At 38.3% G+C, this 19,784-nt stretch overlaps 1 protein-coding gene across 2 annotated transcripts in view; it reads left to right on the top strand.

Moving 5' to 3' along the window:
* The first annotated feature begins 669 nt into the window (after nucleotides 1-669).
* The window catches only part of LOC140517115 (L-threonine ammonia-lyase-like), a 37,943-nt gene continuing 18,828 nt past the window's right edge, over nucleotides 670-19,784 (top strand). The window contains exons 1-3 of one of the 2 annotated variants that reach the window (XM_072628025.1): nucleotides 670-827; nucleotides 3,178-3,204; nucleotides 15,434-15,761. In XM_072628025.1, coding sequence (XP_072484126.1) covers nucleotides 685-827; nucleotides 3,178-3,204; nucleotides 15,434-15,761 — 498 coding nt within the window. In that variant the 5' untranslated portion in view covers nucleotides 670-684. Of the gene's footprint in view, nucleotides 828-3,177; nucleotides 3,205-14,441; nucleotides 14,821-15,433; nucleotides 15,762-19,784 lie in introns of those variants that run through there. The other variant, XM_072628024.1, reaches the window with a different exon arrangement.

The following is a 19,784-nucleotide window of genomic DNA, read 5'->3' as shown; positions in this document are numbered from 1 at the left end:
AGAATCAGCACCAGGTGCTTTGTTTCTGGGGAGGAAGGGAAGGAGACAGTTTGGAACTTGAAAAAAAAATGTAAAAAAAAGTAAATGAAATTTAAAAAAATAAAATAAATCATACCAAGGGAGAGGGGAATTATATAATCTCTGAGCTCCCTTTCAGCTTGAAATTCTATGAAAGCCTACCATTCTTTGAGGATGTTCTGCGTCCTTCTTTGTCATTTTCACATGAAAAATTCCCCTTATTTCCCCTCTCTGCTAACAGGCTTCTAATTCTTAGGTGGTTAAGCTATAAACACCTAAAGCCCTGACTCTCTGGGAACTGCTAATCCCGCAGAGCCCTCAAATTGACGGGACAGACTGGGCCTGTGAGGTAAGCTCTTTAAATAGGTCACAAATGCTCCCAGAGTCACCGGGGGCATATGCTGGAGGTCAGTTGGCTCCCCGGAAAGCTCTCACAAAGGACAGGGGACTGAGGCTGAGTGGGGAGAAGGGTGAGGCACCTACAACTATGAATTTTGTGGCCCGCTTGTTTTTCTTGAAGGAACCACTGGACCGATCTCCTGGGGCTCACTTTGGTGGTGAAGAAGAATATGATCTTTTCTGGCCAAGGTTGGAGAACTCTGCGATCTAAGTTAGAACTAGAGCTGTGCCTGCCCCCTGCCCACCCCTGACTTCCTTTAGGGACTCATGGATCGTCCCCCAGCTAGGAGCAGACCTAGACCCAGGGGAACTGACTACCCAGAAATCCAGTCACCCTGGTTGCCTCCTTATACTGCTGTGGCTAAGATTCTGCTTCAACTCTTTGTCTATGTGGCTGTTGTATTGTTTAGGTAATGCATTTTACTTATCCTTCTCTTCCCTTCTACTGATCTTTTACCTTGCTCTTGCCAGGGGAGGGAGCTGGGTGTGTAAAGGGAGAGGGCATGAGATGGGGTGGGGATGAAGAGGGAGGAGAAGGACCCAAATTCCTAGTGAATTTCACCTAAGCTCTACAATCTTGGCAAAAGGGTGATGGGCCATTTGCTTGTGGAGTCATTTACATATATATGTATATATATTATTCTGAAGGGAGGGTGATGGATACGAACTGCCATCTTAGGAGACTGTTAATGGCCTGGCATTTGGGGGTGCCCAAAATACTTTATGGAGGTCATTCAGGCTTGATTCTGGACTCTCTGTGGCTTTTCTGGGCAGAAGAATATTGTAACTGAAGTCATAGAAAAACCATATTAGAAACAAAGAGCATTGGGGACATAGTGACTTCAATCATTTTTCTTGGTTGCCCATGAGCTTGGGAGAGTAATTCTGTTCCTTCCTTATTACTACCACATATCAGTTTTGTCACAATTAGCTCTTTCTTGGGTTAGAGCATAGACTATTGAGGCCTAGATCCTTATGTAGGCTTTATCACTTACAGTGTGACCTTGCCTAAGTCATTTTAATATCTTGGGGGGGGGGGGGTCTCAGTTTCCTCATTTGTAAATTGATAATAATAGTAACACTACCTGCCTCACAGAATTGTGAAAAAATTGGTTTGTACACCTCAAAACTCTACAAGCTTCCTAGGCTTTTCCCGGGCAAGGTCAATATCAGTGAAGGAAGGAAATACATTTCACCAGCTGGGAGTTCTTCACTACAGAAATTCAAGCACGGATTGGATGAGCACTTGCCGAGGATGGTGTGTGCACAGAAGGAATTCTTGGTCACCCTTTGGACTAGATAGCCTCAGAAGTCCCTTCCAGCTTGGCAATTCTGGGGTCTATAAACACTCCAATCAGCTCTTTTATGGAGTTTTAAAGTTTGCACTAATGGTCATTGTTTGGGCCCTGATCGGCTCAGAATGAATGTAAATAGCAATTGTTTCTGCTTTGGCCAGAACCTGGGGATCTCTCCCTCTCAGATCGATTTTTTTTTTTTTTGCCTAGCTAAAGGCTTCTTCTCAGTTCTCAGCCTTATCACTGAATGGATGTTGCTTCAGTTAAACTAAGACCTGTTAGACCTTAGCTTAAAAAGGCCAAGTTTCTCCACTTCAACCTGGGCCATCTCTAGCTGTCCTGATCTATATCTTGCAAGTGGACCCAGATGCCTCCAGGGGAGAAAGTGAGGCTGGTGACTTTGCACAGCCCTAGCTCACTGAAATCCCATTTACTTGCATGTCATGGCATCACCTCCTGATGTCTTGGTCTTCTTCATGAATGAAGGACAAAACATCAACAACAACAATTTTATTTGTGCCCCGCAACAGTTCAGTAAAGTAGGTAGTAGAGGAGGTACTGGGAGGTCTCATAGCAAGTAAATGTTAGAGGTTTTGAAACCAAATCTTCTTCACTTTGATGCTCCATTTTATAAAAGCAGAATTGTATAATTATTTTGGGGATGAGAATTTCTGGTATCTACATCCTGTCTCAGATTTTTCATCAGGCAAGTTAATGCATACTTTAATACAGTTTAAGGCAATGCATTTGTAAAAATTAGATCATCACGAGATAGGTAGACTGGACTGGATTAAGGATATCTGTGACACCTTACTTAGTAGCTGGTCCAACCCTAGAAGGATTATTATTAAATCTCCTTTAAATTCACATGTGTGTATAGAATGAGATTTCTTAAAACCTCCAACATCAGTTACAGTTTAAAGCTTAACAGGGTTTCACTTGGTTCTCATGACAAATATAGAGAGCTCTCATGATTGCAATACTTACCCTACCTTACCTAGTTTGGTCTTTAGGATACTTCTGTGGGGTAGCTTGCATAAATACTATTATGCCTATTTTACAGATGAAGAAACTGAGGTTTGAAGAGGTTCAGAGATTTGGCCGATCTCACACAGCTAGCATGTGGCATAGCTAGCAACCAAGGCTTCATGATTCCAAGTCCAGTCCTTTGTCCACAATACTGTCCTGTTAGGTAATCTTCGACCTTACTCAGATGGGAAAAATGTCAAGAGTTCTGTTTTCCATAGGGCTTTGTGGGTTAGAATATTAAAACTTCTCAGTCAAGTACACACGGGAGAAAAAAAGAATCCAAAATTGCGGTCAAGTGTAATAATGAAAATGACATTATTGTGCAGTTTTGCAAGTCAAAGCTTTTCTGTAAGGGAGGGGTAAGCAATCTTTTTGCCCCCAGATCCTGCAACCTGTCTCACAATGCCTTCCTGATCTCATTGTGTTGTTTTTGCAGCTATGCTGAGGAGCTGATTTCCAAGAGGTAAGCTTCTTGAATCACACCTGATTACCTCTTCTTGTGCACAGATATGTCTAACTAACCAAACTAAGTGACCCCTGAAGACTCGCTGGGTGGGTGGGAAGGGCACAAAAGGGAGCATTAGAGAGCATTGATTAAGCATTTATTATGTGTAGGAGACTGTCCTACTAAGACAGTCCTCATGGAGCTTATATTCTAATGAGAGAAAGACAATATATAAAAAGAAAACTGAAAGAGCGATGGATGGATGGAAAATACTTGGTATCGTAAAGTCTGGAAAGCCAGAATGGGAGCTGGGAGAGGAATGAAGGCTAGCTATCCCCTGCCTTTTCCTGAAATGAAAGAATCATTTCATTCATCTGCAAATGCAATTTGGTGTGTGATCGACGTGATTTAAGTAATAGTTTAATAACTCCAGGTTAAGCTGTGTGACTCGCTTTAACCAACACCTGTAACAACGCCAAGTAGCTTCCCCCCACTGGCTCCTCCTAATTCAGGAAGCCCCACATGTGCTCAGTTGGGGAACAAAAATATAACATTGACAGCTGACATCATGTAGTGATGTAAGGTTTGCCAAGGGTTTTATGTGTACTATCTCAGTCAAACCTAACAAAAACCCTAGACCATAGTGACTACAGATTTTATCTCCATTTTTATGGATAATAAAACTGAGGCTCCAAGAGGTCATTACTTGTTCAAATCCTGGATGTAGGATTTAAATTCAGATCTTCCTGACTTGGACTTTATTATCCTATGTTATTAGTAAATAGGGCAGCTAGGTGGCACAGTAGATAGAGTACTTGGCCTGAAGTCAGGAAGACTCATTTTCTGAGCTCAAATCTGGCCTCAGATACTTATCTGGGCAAATCCTGTTTGCCTCAGTTTCCTCATTTGTAAAATGAGCTGGAGAAGGAAATTGCAAAGCAGTCTAATGTCTTTGGGCAAGAAAAAGACCCAAATGAGATCATGGAGAGTCAGACACAACTGAACAACAAAATTAGCAAATCACTCGGGGTCCTTACAACAGCCTCTCCACTGGAACCCCAAACCCCGCAGTGACCCAGACCACAGCAATGCTGCGTGTCAGTGGAACAAGTCAATAAGGTGCTTCTAGAAGGCTGTCTTTGTAAACACTCCTAGTTCTTGGAATAGTTAAGCCTCCTCAGGGCTGTTATGAGACTCAGATGAGATCATGAATGTAAAGCACTTTGCAAACCTTAAAGTATTATACAAATGCCAGTAGTAGTAGTAGTGGTAGTAGTAGTGGTAGTAGTGGTAGTAGTAGTAGTAGTGGTAGTGGTGGTGGTGGTGGTAGTAGCAGTTGTTAGCCTCCAGTTGCTAGGCATCTACTCTGGTGATAACTTTATACCTTGAGCCTCCTCCTGCTCACTGGCTGAGCTCAAGCAGATAGAGCAAACAGGAGTGGGCTGATAAATGTGTAGCTCCTGGGCTCTGGAAGAAAAGAATGCTTGCATAGACTTATCAGTTTATTCTGCATTACTAACATTTTCTTAAGTCTAGACAATCAACAAAACAATCAATCAATCCCTGATTTGTAAATCTGAGACTGAGGTGTAAATGCTCACACTGAAAATTTAACAGTCAGTTCTAACATGCCTCTGAATCAGCTCCCTGAGGGCTCCCTATGACCTGAGTGACTGCGTATGTATGTACATATGTGTATATGTGTATGCATGTATATGTTTATGTGTGTGTATACATATACATACCTCATCCATATGTTTGTGTGTATATGCACATATGTTTATATATCTGCATATTATTTGTGTGCAGTATATATGTATTGTGCATGTGTACATGTATGTGTATATAACTTGCATGTACATAGTTTGCTTATTTGTGCCTCCTCACTAGAATGTTAGAACACGAGAGCTCCTGGAGGTCAGGGACCATAATTTATTCTCTCTTCATATCCCCTGCACTTAGTACACTACCTGGAACTTAATGAATGTTTGTTGATGGACTGATAGACTGATCTTGGAGTATGGGAAATTTCCATTAGGGGGAAAAATAAGAGAGGGAGGGGAGGCAAGGAAGGAGGGAGAGAGACACAGAGACACAGAGACAGACAGAGACAGAGATAGAGATACAGAGAAAGATGATGGTGGCAGCAGTTGTGGTGTTGGGAGCTAGAGTTTTCATTGGCAAAGGAAAAGTTTTTCTGTGTTTGCATGAGTCTGAAATAGTAGTTCCTCAACTGATCTTGAATGATAATGCTAATTATGATTCCAAATAATACTCCAGCTGAAAAAAACCATTTGAGGATTAGTTTCTAATTGTACCTGATTAAAGGGCTGGGCATAGATTAAAGGACTGATTAAAGCTGGCCATAAAGCTCTGGTCTAGGTGCCCTGGGGGCACAAGAAATAAGATTCCACCTCCGCTTAAGAACCTTATAACCTGTAATGTGAGGGCTGGGAGGCACTTGAGATATGATTTTATTTTACACTTAAGGAAACTGAAACCAAATTCAATGATACTGATGAATTCTAGGTAGCTGTTAGATGGCGACCTAAGACATATATCCAAACAAAGAACTGATAAATGAATGCCAGTGCCTTCTCTCTTTCTGAAGAGAGATGCTAAAGAATGAAATGAGCTAAGCCTGGTGTCTTGGATCTGGGAAGAGTATGGTGGACTCTGAACTGATTTTACAATGGCAACTCTTCTGGAAAGAGGAATAGGAGATCAATAATCTTCCCTTGGCTACGTTCCTTCCCTTATATTTCAAAATTGCTCAGCAAAGATGCTTCCCTGGGCTTTGAATTTGAAGGGCATATTTGCATTTCTAGTATTCTTAAGAGATTAAGAGACATGACCTAAGAGGGGTCACAACAGGTGACCAAAAAAAAAGAGACTACAGATGATAATGGAACTGGGGAAAGAACCCAGGTTGTCCCTGCTCCACAGCCCAGGATCCTTTCCTTTATAGATCTAAGTAAATCTAATGGAATTCCCACCCATTAGACTTGAGACTCCTTGAGAGTAGGGTCTGGTTTTTGTTTTTAATCTTTGTTTGCATACCAAAGCTTAGCACATGCCTGTCTGTACCTTTAGTAGGAAGTTAATAAATGCTTGTTGACTGACTAACTTAAGAGGTAGTTCCTGGTGTGTATGGGGCATGGGACTGTAGAAAATCCAACTGGTAACATGTTTCACCATTAGTTCTCTGGAATTCTGGTCAGCATAAGAATGTATATTTATATAAGTTTACATTCAGTATAAATTCATAAGATTTATGAATGAAAATTCCATGAGAATGTATATTACTAATTTATAATAATGATAAGATAATTATAAAGGATAAGAATTCAGCACAATAGTAATCCTTATATATATCTCAACTTTTCATCTATTCCTCAATTTATGGGCTCCCCCTTGGATTCTGATTCTTTGCCACCTCAAAAAGAGCTATAAGTATTTGTGTACATCTTTAGAATGTGTTTGCTTAGAACTGATCATTCCCTTAATTTACCCTCCCTCTAATTTCCTCTTCCTCCTTTCCCCTTTCCCTTCTATTTCCTCTTGAGAGAAATGTATTTCTGTACCCAGTTGTGCATGTATGTGTATTTTTTCTTCTTTTGATCAGTTCAGATGAGAATGAGATTCAAGTGCTGGCCATTCCCCTCCCACCTCCTCCTCCTTGGTTGCATAGATGTCTATCTGTGCACCTCGATGTGAGATAATTTTCCCCAAACCTTTCTTTACCTTTCTCCCCCCACCCCCAGGGTATTCTTCTTTCTTTTTCTTTCCATTCTTTTCTTAAAATTAAGACATAACAGAACCACTCTCAAATCTTATTTAACTGGACTGCCTCTAAGAACTCAGATGATGATAGTGATCAGAGAGGACACATGTATCATTGCCCTGTCTTTGAATGTAAGCGGTTTGTCTTTGTTTAATTCTTTATCATTGTTCATTCGTGTTTAGCTTTTTATGTTTCTCTTCTATCTTGCACTTCCCCTTCAAAGTTTCTCCACAGCTATGGTCTTTTCATTAGGAATGCTTGGAAGTCTTCCACTGCATTTATTCCCCCATAGCATTGTACTCAGTTTTGCTGGGTAAGTTATTCTTAGCTATAAACCCATATTCTTTCCTTTCTGGAATATTATATTACAAGTTCTCTGCTCCTTTGTAGTGGTGGCTTGTACAATCATTTGTGATCCTGACCGTGGCTCCTCAGTATTTGAATTATTTCTTTTTGGTTGCTTGTAGTACTTTTCCTTGGACCTTGAAGCTCTGGATTTGGTCATCTTCGAGAACTAAGGACAAACACACAAGTGTAAGAAATTTGGACAGTTTTCTTTTGAAATTTCTTGCAATATGATACGTAGTCTCTTTATTTTTGGTCATGGAATTCATATAGTCCAATGATTCTTAATTTTTTTCTCCTCAATCTGTTTTCCAAGTCAGTTGTTCTTGCTATTAAATGACTTACTTTTATTTTTTCAGCCTTTTAACTTTTAATATTTCTTGTTATCACATGGAGTCATTGACTTCTTTTTGGCCTATTCTAATTTTCAGGGAGTTTATTTGCTTGGGCATGATTTTGTACATCTTAGTCCAAACTGTTAATTCCCTTTCCAATTCTTTCTTCCATAACACTCATTTCTTTTCTGTTTTTTTCAAGAACTCTCAATTTGTAAAAAAAAAAATTTTTTAATCTTTATTTTTAATTTGATTTATTTCAAGAATTCTACTTGAGTTTGCATACAAACTGTGTTTTTATATGAGGCTTTGCTTGTAGATGTTTTGCAGTCATTCTCCTCTGCATTTGTGTTTTCGAACATCCCTGCCACCATAATAGCTCATTTTGTACATTTGTTTGTTTGCTCATTCTTCTAGCCTTCTTGATTTCAAACTTAACATCAGGGTTGGGTTCTACAGCACTTCTGGAGAACAGGTCTGGGCTGACCCTATTGCTGCTTTCTTAGGGTACTGTGTTATTCCAGGATTTCAGGAACAGTCTGAAGATCTACAAGTTTTCAGTGCTCCCAAAGTGGTCTGATCCAAGGCAATGTTTGATTGCTACCCTTCACACACACCTTTATCTGAGCTCTAACTTCTTGACCTGTTGCTGGACTGAAACCCTATCAGCCAACTAAAAAGCTCTGTTGCCTTAGGGTGATAGAATCATAGGCTCCCCTGGGATTCCTGTGCTGGATATTCCCATTCAGGCTGGACTAGAGGTTGAAAATGAAACCCTGCCTTACACTTGAGGTCTGAGCCACACTAATGCTGAACTTCCTGCTTTTTCCATACATTGCTTCCTACCTGGGGACCACTTTGTATTCATTTTGCCTTGGACCTTCCACTTGGGATTGGTTGGTTGCCAGTTTTCAACTGCTCCTGTCAAAATGACTCAGTACATACCTAGGGATGCCCTGATTAGGATCTGAGACCTTTTCTGACCATGGTGCACAGTTTCTCCCTGGATTCTGAAGTGCTCCTTACCAGACCTGTCCTCTGTATCCACAAACCTCCCTGATCTGGGCTGAACAAATGACTCCCTGTGACCTTTTCTGGATTTCCCCATTGGGATCCGGTGAATTTTCTATGTCTGTTTGGAGACATTTTTGGAGGGGAGCTCAACATTGCTACTTCCTTTTACTCTATCATCTTGTTCTGCTTCCCAATATAAGCATTTATTAAGAACCTACTATGTGCCAGACACTGTGCAAAGTCCTTTCCAAATATTATTTCATTTGATTTTAAAAAGGTCCTTGGAGTAGAAACCACTTTCTAAAGTACATTGCTTTGTAAACAAGCTAATATAGTTATGTCCTAACATAAGAAATACAAAGACAAAAACTAAAACTATGCCTGTTTGTGATTCTGTTCTATTGCAAACATATATAAATTCAAAATATACACAAAGTAAATACAAGGCAATTGGGAAGGCACCAGCCCCTTGGGGGATCAGGAAGGCCTAATGGAGGACAGAGTGCTTGAGATGAACTTTGAAGAAAACTAGTCATCCTGAGAGACAGAAGTGAGGAGTGAGAGTGTTCCAGGTATAAGGGACAGGCAATGCCATATGTGAGGGACAATTAGCAATTCAGTTTATTGGAATGTAGAGTTTCCATAAGAGTGTTTTGTGTAATACATATGAAAAAGTTAGCTGGAGCTAGGAGCAGAAGGCTCTGTCTGAGCAACAAACAAAGGAGTTTGTATTTTAACCCGGAGTTAATAAGAAATTACTGGAGTTTTTTGAGCCCAGGAAATGACATGTCCAGAACTGTACTTTTTGGAAAATCACTCAGCAATTGTGCAGTGGATGAATTGGATGGGGAGAGAAGGGAAGCAGAGAAACCAATTAGAAAGATATTATAATAAGAGGTAACAAAGACATAAATGAGGATAGTGGTTAAGTGAATGGAGAGAAGGATGTGAGAGATGTTGAGGGGGCAGAAATGAGAAGAATGGGCAACTTAATGGATACAGGAGATGAGAGAGAGAGAAGCATGGAAGAGCACACAGAGATTTCAGATCTGTGTGACTGGAAGAATGGTGATACCCTCAATAGAAACTAGAATATTTGAAAGAAAAATGGGAGTGGGGTAGAGTCAACATGGCAGAGTATAAGCTGGGAACCAGCTGAACTCTCCCAATATTCCCCTCCATGCAACTTTAAAATAATACTTCAAATCAAATTTTGGGGTAGCAAAGTCAGCAGAAGGTCAGAGTGAGACATATTTCTGATGTAAGAAAACGTAGGTAGTCTGTAGGAGAGGGGTAGAGGTCTTTCCTGAGCACACATGGGAGAGGATAGCAACAGAGGCTGCAGCAGCAACAGAATTGGTTTTGGAAGCTCTTTGTCCAGAGATGGCAAGAGGGCCAGACAGCTATCAGAAAAAAATTACATGGGATGTTTTGCTGGCATTGGGTGCAGCTATTGCTGATTGGCAGCTCTATTGCCAGCTTGCAGTTCTGGGTCACAGTTCCAGGGTAGAGAACAGTGCTTCTCGTCAGTCACAAGGGAGCAGGGTTGCAGTTCCAAGGCAAAGACTTGGAACACTAGTACTTGTGGCTGCAAGGAAGCAAGGAACCTTCCTGGGTAAGCACCAAAGCACAGGAGAGCAATGACCATACCTCTCCTTGTATCACACTTCCTTGGAAGCATCAAAAACGTGCAAACTCCCAGAACTACCTGTGAAGATAGCAATATGAAAAATTTTGAAGTTTGGGACAGGACCTCCCCATCTCCATGTGAGCAGAGTCCAACTTTTGCATAAAGTTCAAAGTCAAGAAATAGGATTGAAAACTGAGCAAACCACAAAAATAAAAGTCAGTATTGTCAAATGACAATAAAAAGCTACTATAATGGCAGGAAAGACCAAGACATAAACTCAGAAAAAGATTACAATGTGAAAACAGCTACCCAAATAAAGACTCAAAGAAAAATGTTAATTGGATCCAAGCCCAACAAGAATTCCTGGAAAAATGAAAGAGTGGTAGAGGAAAATTTGGGGAAAGAAATGAGTGATTCAAGAAAATTATGAAAAGAGAATTTACAACTTAGTAAAAGAGGCACAAAAAGTACTGAGGAAAAATCACCTTAAAAAACAGAATTGACCTAATGGTAAAAGAGACACAAAAATTCACTGAAGAAAAAAACTCTTTAAAAAGCAGAATTGACTAAATGGAAAAAGAGTTACAAAAAGTCACTGAAGAAAATAATTCCTCAAAAATTGTAATTGGGCAAGTGAAAGCCAATGACTCCAGAAAACATCAAAAACATTCGAAGTCAAAAGAATGAAAAAACAGAATAAAATATGGAATATCTTATCAGAAAAACAACTTCCCTGGAAAACAGATTGAGGGGAGATATTTAAAAATTATTGGACTACCTGAAAGCTATGATTCAAGAAAAGCCTTTACATGTTTCAAGAAATTATGCCCTGTTATCTTTGATCCAGAGGGTAAAATAGAAATTGAAAGAATCTACCAATCACCTCCTGACATCCAAAAATGAAAACTCTGAGGAATATTGTAGCTAAATTTCAGAACTCCCAGGTCAAAGGGAAAAATACTTCAAAGAGCCAGAAAGAAAGAATTAAAATATTATGAAGCCACAGTCAGGATCACACAAGATTTAGCAGCTTCCACTTTAAAGGAGCCAAGGGCTTGGAGTATGATATTCCTGGAGGCAGAGGATCTAGGATTATAACCATGAATAACCTACCCAGAAAAACTGAGTATAAGTCTTCATGGGAAAAGATGCATATTTAATGAGAGGACTTTCAAGCATTCCTTATGAAAAGACCACAGCTAAAAAGAAATTTTAAGTTCAAATAGAAGATTCAAAAGAAGCATAAAAAGGTAAACAGGAAAGAGTAATTGTAAAAAAAGTCAGTGGAAGTAAAGTGTTTACATTCCTATGTGGGAAGATGATAACTGTAATTCCTAAAAACTTTATAATTATGAGGGCAATTAAAAGGAGTTTATATAAACAGATGGCATGAGTGTGAGTCAATTATGTTGAAATGATCTCCTCCCAACCCCGCAAATGAAAGGGTTAAAAAAGGGGATGCACAGGGAGAAGAGAAAAAGGAGAGATAGAATAGGGCAAATTTTCTCACATAAAAGAAGCACACAAGGAAAAACTTTTAGAGTGGAGGAGAAAATGGGTGGGCAATGCTTGAACTTCAATCTCATTGGAATTGATTCAAATAGAAGAGAATCTCTCTCTCCATATATATGTATATACACACATCTATGTACATACACACATATATGGATATACACATGTATATATGCATACACATACATATATACATACGCACTCAGTTGTGTATAGAAATCTAACTTACCCAACAGGTAAACAGGAGGGGAAGAGAATAAGAGATACAGGAGGGGAAGGGGATAAGAGATATGGGGGAGGGAAGATTAAGGGAGGAAGTGGTTAAAAGCAAAATAGACTTTTGAGGAGGTTCAGGATAAAACAAGAGAGAAGAAATAGAATCAATGGACTGGAGGGAAATACTCAGTAATCATAACTGGGAATGTGAATGGGATGAGATCACCCATAAAATGAAAGCAGCAGAATGGATTAGAAACCAGAATCCAACAATATGAGGTTTATCAGAAACACACATGGAAGAGAAAAACACACATAGGGTTATAATAAAGGACTGGAGCATAATCTAATATGCTTCAGCTGAAGTGAAAAAGGCAGGGCTAGCAATCAAGATCTCAGACAAAGCAAAAGCAGACCCTAATTAAAGCGATAACGAGGGAAAGTACATTTTGTTAAAACGTGCCACATACAATGAAGCAATGTCAAAATTTTTATGGCAAGTTTCTCTGATAAAAATTTCATTTCTCAAATATATGCTGATTATAGAATTGAGTCAAATTTATAAAAATAAAAGCCATACCACAATTAATAAATGGTCAAAGTATGTAAACAGGCAGTTTCCAGAAAAAGAAATCAAAGATATCTATAATCTAAATGCTCTAAATCGCTATTGATTAGAGAAATGAAAATTAAAACAACTCTGAGGTACCACTTAACACATACCAGAAGTGACAAATGCTGGAGGGGAGGAGAGAAAAATACGCTAATGAATTCTTGTTGGAGTAGTGAACTGGACTAACAGTTATGGAGAACAATTTGGAACTATACTCAAAGGACTATAAAACTATGCATACCAGTTCTGTATTCCAAAGACAGCATCGCCCTCCCTCCCTCCCACCTCCCAAAAAGGAAAAAGAGTATATGTACAAAAATATTTATACCAACTCTTTTTGTGGTGGCAAAGAATCAGAAATTGAGGGAATGCTCATCAACTGGGGAATGACTGAATAAGGTATGACATATGATTGTGATGGAGTACTATTTTTTTCTAAGAAATCATGAGGGGGGTGGTTTAAGAAAAATATGGCAAGACCTATTTGAACTCCTTAAAATGACAGTTAGTATCTATTATCAGCAAACATTATCTGTAATGAAGATAAGCTAGAAACCTTTCCAATAAGATTAAGAGTGAAGCAAGGATGCCCATTCACCACTATTATTCAATATTACTAGAAATGTTATCTAAAGCAATAAAATGCTTGGAAGTCTACATGCCAAGACAAACCCAGGAACTATATGAACACAATTATAAAACATTTTTCACATAAGTAAAGTCAGATCTAAATTGGAATTGGAAGAATAATAATTGCTGAGGGGCAGGCCAATATAATAAAAATGATAATTCTATGTAAGTTAATCTACTTATTCAGTGCCATACCAATCAAACTACCAAAAATATTTTATAGAGCTAAAAAAATAGTAACAAAATTCATCTGGAAAAATAGAAGCCCAGAAATATTAAAGGAATTGATGAAAGAAATGTGAAGGAAAGTGCTCTAGCTGTACCAGATGGCTGTGTTATGAAGTGATAATCATCAAAATAATCTGGTACTTGGTTAGAAAGGGTGGTGGATCAATGGAATAGATAAGGCAGACAATACATAGTAGTAAATGACCACAGTATTTTAGTATTTGATAAATCCAAAGATTAAAGTTTTAGGACAAGAACTCACCATTTGACAAAAACTGCTGGGAAAACTGGAAAACAGTATGGCAGAAATTAGGTATGGATCAATATCTCACACTTTATACCAGGATAAAGTCAAAATGAGTACATGATTTAGACATAAAGAGTGATACTATAACCAAATTAGGGGAGTATAGAATAGTAATTGAGGAAAAAATAAAATTATATTTTAAAAAAGACCTATGTGAACTGATGCAAAGTGAAGTAAGAAGAACCAGGAGATCATTGTGTATAGTAACAGCAATGTTGTGACGATGATCAACTGTGAAAGACTTGACTACTCTGATCAATACAATGGTCTAAGACTATTCCAAAGGACCCATGATGAAAAAATGCTATCTACCTCCAGAGAGGAAAATTGGTGAACTCTGATTTTTTTTTTTTAGAAAAGGAAACTTTTGGGACATAATCAAAACTAGATATGGACAAATGGACTATTCAGCAAAGATTGACTTGATATCCCATGTGATGTGTGGTTTCAGTGATGAAGGATAAAGGAATATATGTCGAAATCTTATAACCTCAATACCAAATCATATAAAATTAATTACATTGCAGAGCACTGAAATAACACATTAAAAATTTTTTTAAGGTGGGAAAAAAAGAAAGGTTGAGTAGGAGAGAGTTATAAGTTCAGTTTTGAGTATGTTGAGTTTGACATGCTCCCTATAGAATATCCAATTGGAATTATCCAGTAGGCAGTTGGTGGTACTGTATCTCCAAGGAGACAGTCGGGCTGAATACAGAGATTTAGGAGTCAAACGCATAGAGGCAAGAATGAACCCATGGGAACTAAGGAGATGACCAAGTGAGGGAATATAGAGAGAAAGAGGGTCCAAACTAGAGCCTTGGAGGACACCTACATCTCAGTAGTGGGGTAAAGTTGATGGTCCAGAAAAGAAAAATGAGAAGAGAGGCCGGGTAAATAGGACAAAAACCAGTGAAGAGCACTGTCATGAAAACCCAGAGATAAGAGAGTATACAGCAGGAAAGGGTAGTCTAAAGTGTAAGCTGGTACAAAGAGGTCAAGAGAGACGATGACTGAGAAAAGGTAACATTTGTTGGTGTTGTTTAGTCATTTTTCAGTTGTATCCAACTCTTTGTAACCCCTTTTGGGATTTTCTTGACCAAGATATTAGAGTAGTTTGCCATTTCCTTCTCCAACTTATTTTTACGATGAGGAAAATGAGGCAAACACGGTTAAATGACTTGCCATGGGTCATATAGCTAGTAAGAGTCAGAAGTAAAATTTGAACTCGAGTCTTCCTATCTCTAATCACGCTCTGCCCCCTTCTATCCACTGTGCCACCTACCTGCCCTTAGAAAAGGTCACTATATTTGACAAATAAAAGACCACTGATGCCTTTGGAAAGAGAAATTTAAATCAAATGTTGTGGTAGGAAGTCAGATGACAAGGGGAAATAAAGGAGTGGACAGATTTTTTTTTTTTAGTGGATTTTGTCTATGAAAGGGAAGAGATATCACACAGAATAATTTGAGAGGATTATGAGATCCAAGGAAGGTTTTTTTTTCAGGATGGAAGAGCCTGGGCATGCCTTTGACAAATGGCATCTTACTAAGAAATTCAGACTAATTGGGTCCCCATAAGGAGTATCTTCTTGGGTAACCAAACTCTTCTTTCTTCCTCTTCTTTCTCCTTCTAGGAACAATGATAAAGAAAAGAAATCTGAAGCTGCCATCTTCCAGGCAGGCTGCAGTAAAGAACAAGAATCCTTGGAAAATAGCAGCCTTGACCAGTGTCAGCCATCCAACCAGCTGGAGCCATTAAAGGAGTATGTAGACGAGGATGGTCTTCAAGGGAATGCTAAGACATGGAAGTTGAAGGTGTTGGCCCATGGAGAAGAGCCCCCAGTCATACCACCCAAAAGCAGGCCCTGCCAAGAAACATCCAGCTTTAAGTTGATCAAATTGGAAGATATTAACACAGCAGCCTCCGAGATCCAGAGGCGCATCCAGGTCACTCCGTGCACGGTATGGTATGAAAGAAGCAGATCTGGGCTCTAGTCTCATCTTTGCCACTAATTTGCTGTGGGACTTTGGTCAAGACGCAACTTCTCCGGCCTGAGTGAGGGTAACAGCACTGTATTCATGACAACTGTGTTGTTGTGAGGATCGAATAGGATGAGGTCTTCAGGAAGTTCTGAATGCTAGTCCAGTATGAGGGACTACGATTATTAAAATTAGTTTTTTCCAATTTACATGCCATTTGGAGCCCTGAAAAATGCTCTACAGCAGTCAGTCATTGAGTCAGCAAGCATTTATTAAGCACTTACTGTGTGTAAAGCACTGTGCTGAGATGCAAAGAAAGGCAAAATGAGGTCCCCACCCTCTAGGAGTTCATGTTCTTATGAAGGAACCCATATGTAAACAAGTATATACATAATGTATATATATATATATATGTATATATACACATATATATACATATATATATATAGGGCAAAGGGAGGAAGGGGGTTAATCTCAGAGGATTCTTAATCTGAGGTCTCAATTTAAACATTTTTAAAGCTGAATTTTATTATAATTGCTTTCCTTTGTATCCTTATGTATTTTATTTTTATACCTTTTAAAAGCAGTACAGATCCTTAAGCTTTACAAGACTGTCAAAGGGATCCATGGAATAAATATGATTTATTTTGTCTTGGAGGGAAAGTCATCCTCTATAAGCAATTCAGAAGAGAGAAAGATGACTCCTAGAACTCTAAAGAAAATAATAGTAAGCATCTTTCTAGCATCCAACTTAGTAACTGGAGTGTCAATTGGGGAAGTGAGCCCTTGAAGTTGATGCATAACATCACCAACGGCTCTCGTCTCCTTTTCAGCAAACTCTTTGAAAAAGGACTCTTCATCAAGTGTTTCCATTTTCTCTCCTCATTCTTAACCTTATTTAATATGGCTTCTGACATTATTCAATTGGAATTACTCTTTCCAAAGTTACTAATGGTCTAATTAAGAAATCTGATGATCTTTTCTCAATACTCATCCTTCTTGACCCATCTCTGCCCTCTGACCTTATTGACCACCTTTCAAAATACTTTCTCTTCTATGAGTTTTCTGGCACTGCTCTCTCTTGATACTCATCCTAGCTGTTTCTACCTCCTTCTCAGGCTCCTTTGTTGGTTCTTCATCCATATCCTACCTTCTAACCATGGGTATCTTCCAACACTCTATCCTGGGTTCTTTTTTCTCTTTGTACTCTCACTTGATGATCTCACCTGTTCCCAGAAGTTTAATTATTATCTCTATGCTAATGATTCCAGAAACTGTGGCTCAGTCCAAATTAGTGTAAACCGGCTCAAGTGGTTGAATTATTCACTGAATATTTCTGTTGAGCTAGCACTGATGACCATATTTTACATAATTATAACTTTGAATAGTTAGAATTTTTTTTTACACAGGATCACTTCATTATTTATACTAATCAGGACCTAGTTGTATACATCAATCATTCAGTCAATTAACTAGCATTTATTAAGTGCCTACTATGTGCTAAATATGATGCTGTGAGTTGGGGATACAAAGAAAGGCAAAAATCAGTCTCTGCTCTCAAGGAGAAGGACAGGTAGGATCTCATAGGCTAAAATGCTATAGAGAAACAGCCTGGAAGTGACAGGAGACAGAAAAGGAAAACACTTCTATTGAAAAGAAAACTGGTCTGAGAAGACCAATGTAGCTGGCTACATATCAACCAACTTAGATTTTAAAGTGAAAAATGCAGAAGATGGAAGTAAAGTTGAATGATTGAGCATAAACATTTGAACATGTCCCAATCCTGGAAAAATAGTCTAACTTTCTTTCAGAATGAGCTGCAGCTGACAATGAAAGTTAAAGGACAACAACAAAAAAGTATTTTTGAAACTCAGGAGAAGAAAAGGATAAAAAATGGATGGGCTATTAGTTTGTCGTGGACAGGAAGATGATGACTGAAAACAGAAATAAGGCATTTGGTTTGGATTTGGTTTTTATTTTCTTTATCAAGAGGACCTGGAAATGACAGAACAAACATGATTTTAAAAGTTTCCATCTAAGATAAATGAAGAGATAGTAAGAGGGCAATTAGTTGTGCTTGAATTCTAATCATCTGTACCAGATTAACTATGTCTTTGGTTATTGAAAGAACTGGCAGATGTAATTGCTGAGCCACTACTGATAATGTATGAAAAATCATGGAAAATAAGAGGTATTACATGACTCAAAAAGAGAAAGTGTCTAGATTTAAAAAAAATAAAGACAAGAACAGAATCTGCAAACCTTAGCCCAGCTGGTTTGATTTCAATTCCTGGAAAAGCATAGATCATTAAAAGAAGTAATGATTAGAAAAAAATCAGCATATTTTCATCCACAACAATTCAGGATAAATTAACAACTTCTTTTGGAATGAATTATTAAACAAGTAGGTAAGGGAAATGTTTCAGATGTAGTTCAAGATTTTAGCGACACTTTAGAGAAAGTGGCTAATTCTACTCTTATGCTAAAATGGAGAGATGTGGACTAGATGAAAATACAAATGATCAGTCGGGGATTAAGAACTAATTGAATGAACAAAGACTCTAGTAGACCAAGGACAATGAAAATGTTAGCTATATCCTGACATGAGGAGTGATGGATTCAAGATGTAGAATGAGACATTTTTGGACATTTTGCTTGATTTTGCTTACTTGTTTCTATGGTTATGTTTGGAGGAGGGAAATATGTGAGAAGGGGGAACTAGTGATAGTCTTGCCAGAAAGAAAAAAAAGAAAAAGAAAAGAAAGGAAAGGACTTTTTCCAGGCAGAGAGAGAAAAAAAGGAAGTTTGGAAGGAAACACAAAACAGGACAGTTCTGAAAGTAACATAAAATTTATTACGTAAGTTTTAAAAAGCAAGCTATGTGTAATAGACATTTGAGGTTTCACATATAACCCTCTTTCTATTCTGCTATGTAATACTGTCTCTATTTTGTTGTTAAATTCAGAATTTAAAAAAAACCCAAAAACTAGTGGGTTGGCCAGATTCAAATGGTAGTTGTTGGATGTTTACCTGGCAGGAGATTTCCAGCAGAGTACTCTGGGGAGTGTCAATTCTCAACTCTGCCAATAGTGCATTAACGTGCTTGTTTTCCCACTACCTCTTCAACATTTATCATTTTTATTTTCTTCGGTCACCTCATTTTTGCCACTTTAATGAGTATAAAGTGAACCCCAGAAATTGCTTTAATTTGAATTTTTCTAATTATTAGTGCTTTGGAACATTTTTCATATAGTTGATTATAGCATAGATTTCTTCCTTTGAAAACTGCCTATTATATCGTTTGACCATTTGTTTATGGAGGAATAGCTTTTAGGCTTACAAATTTGAATCAGTTCCTTATATATCTTGAGTTAGAGACCTTTATCTAAGAAACTTGCTGCAAAGATATTTTCCCCCCAGTTCCATTTCCTTTATTTTAATTTTAACTACAGTTTTGTTTAACTACACTGTTTTGTTTGTGCTGAATTTTAAAAATGTTATGCAATCAAAATTGCTAATTTTATCTTCTCTGGTCCTTTCTATCCTTTATTTGGCCAAGAACAATACTGCTTTTCTAAATGAAGTAACGGGAAACAAAATAGGTGGAAACAAAGGTGCTTAAATATTCAAGAAAGCGCTATTCTCAGAACTGCCTTGGATCTAACCACCTAATCTCTTTTTCACTCAGCGCTGATGTTCCAACCACCAAATCAGGCCTCCCCAGACCAAGCCCTGGAACTAAATTAGTCAACTCTGATCTAGCTTCAAACTGGCCATTTTCAGCTCTACAGTTAAGTAGGAATTTAACCCCAACCTCATCTTCTCCTCCCATACATACTTTTTGTTCTGAGAACCATAATTGAGTTACTACAATAATCTCTGGAAAAAACTATGCTAAGTCAATATTACCATTTATTGTGCTTTCTCTCCTGATTAGAATTTTCACTGAGGACTTGGGGTGAAGGTGGGGTTCCTTTAAAAAAAATTAATAATTTATTTTTAGTT

Source organism: Notamacropus eugenii, chromosome 1 (genome assembly GCF_028372415.1).
Source record: "Notamacropus eugenii isolate mMacEug1 chromosome 1, mMacEug1.pri_v2, whole genome shotgun sequence".
In the NCBI taxonomy this organism is placed as follows: Eukaryota; Metazoa; Chordata; class Mammalia; order Diprotodontia; family Macropodidae; genus Notamacropus; species Notamacropus eugenii.
The sequence above is the reverse complement of the archived record's forward strand: the minus strand, read 5'-3'. Positions and strand labels throughout refer to the sequence as shown.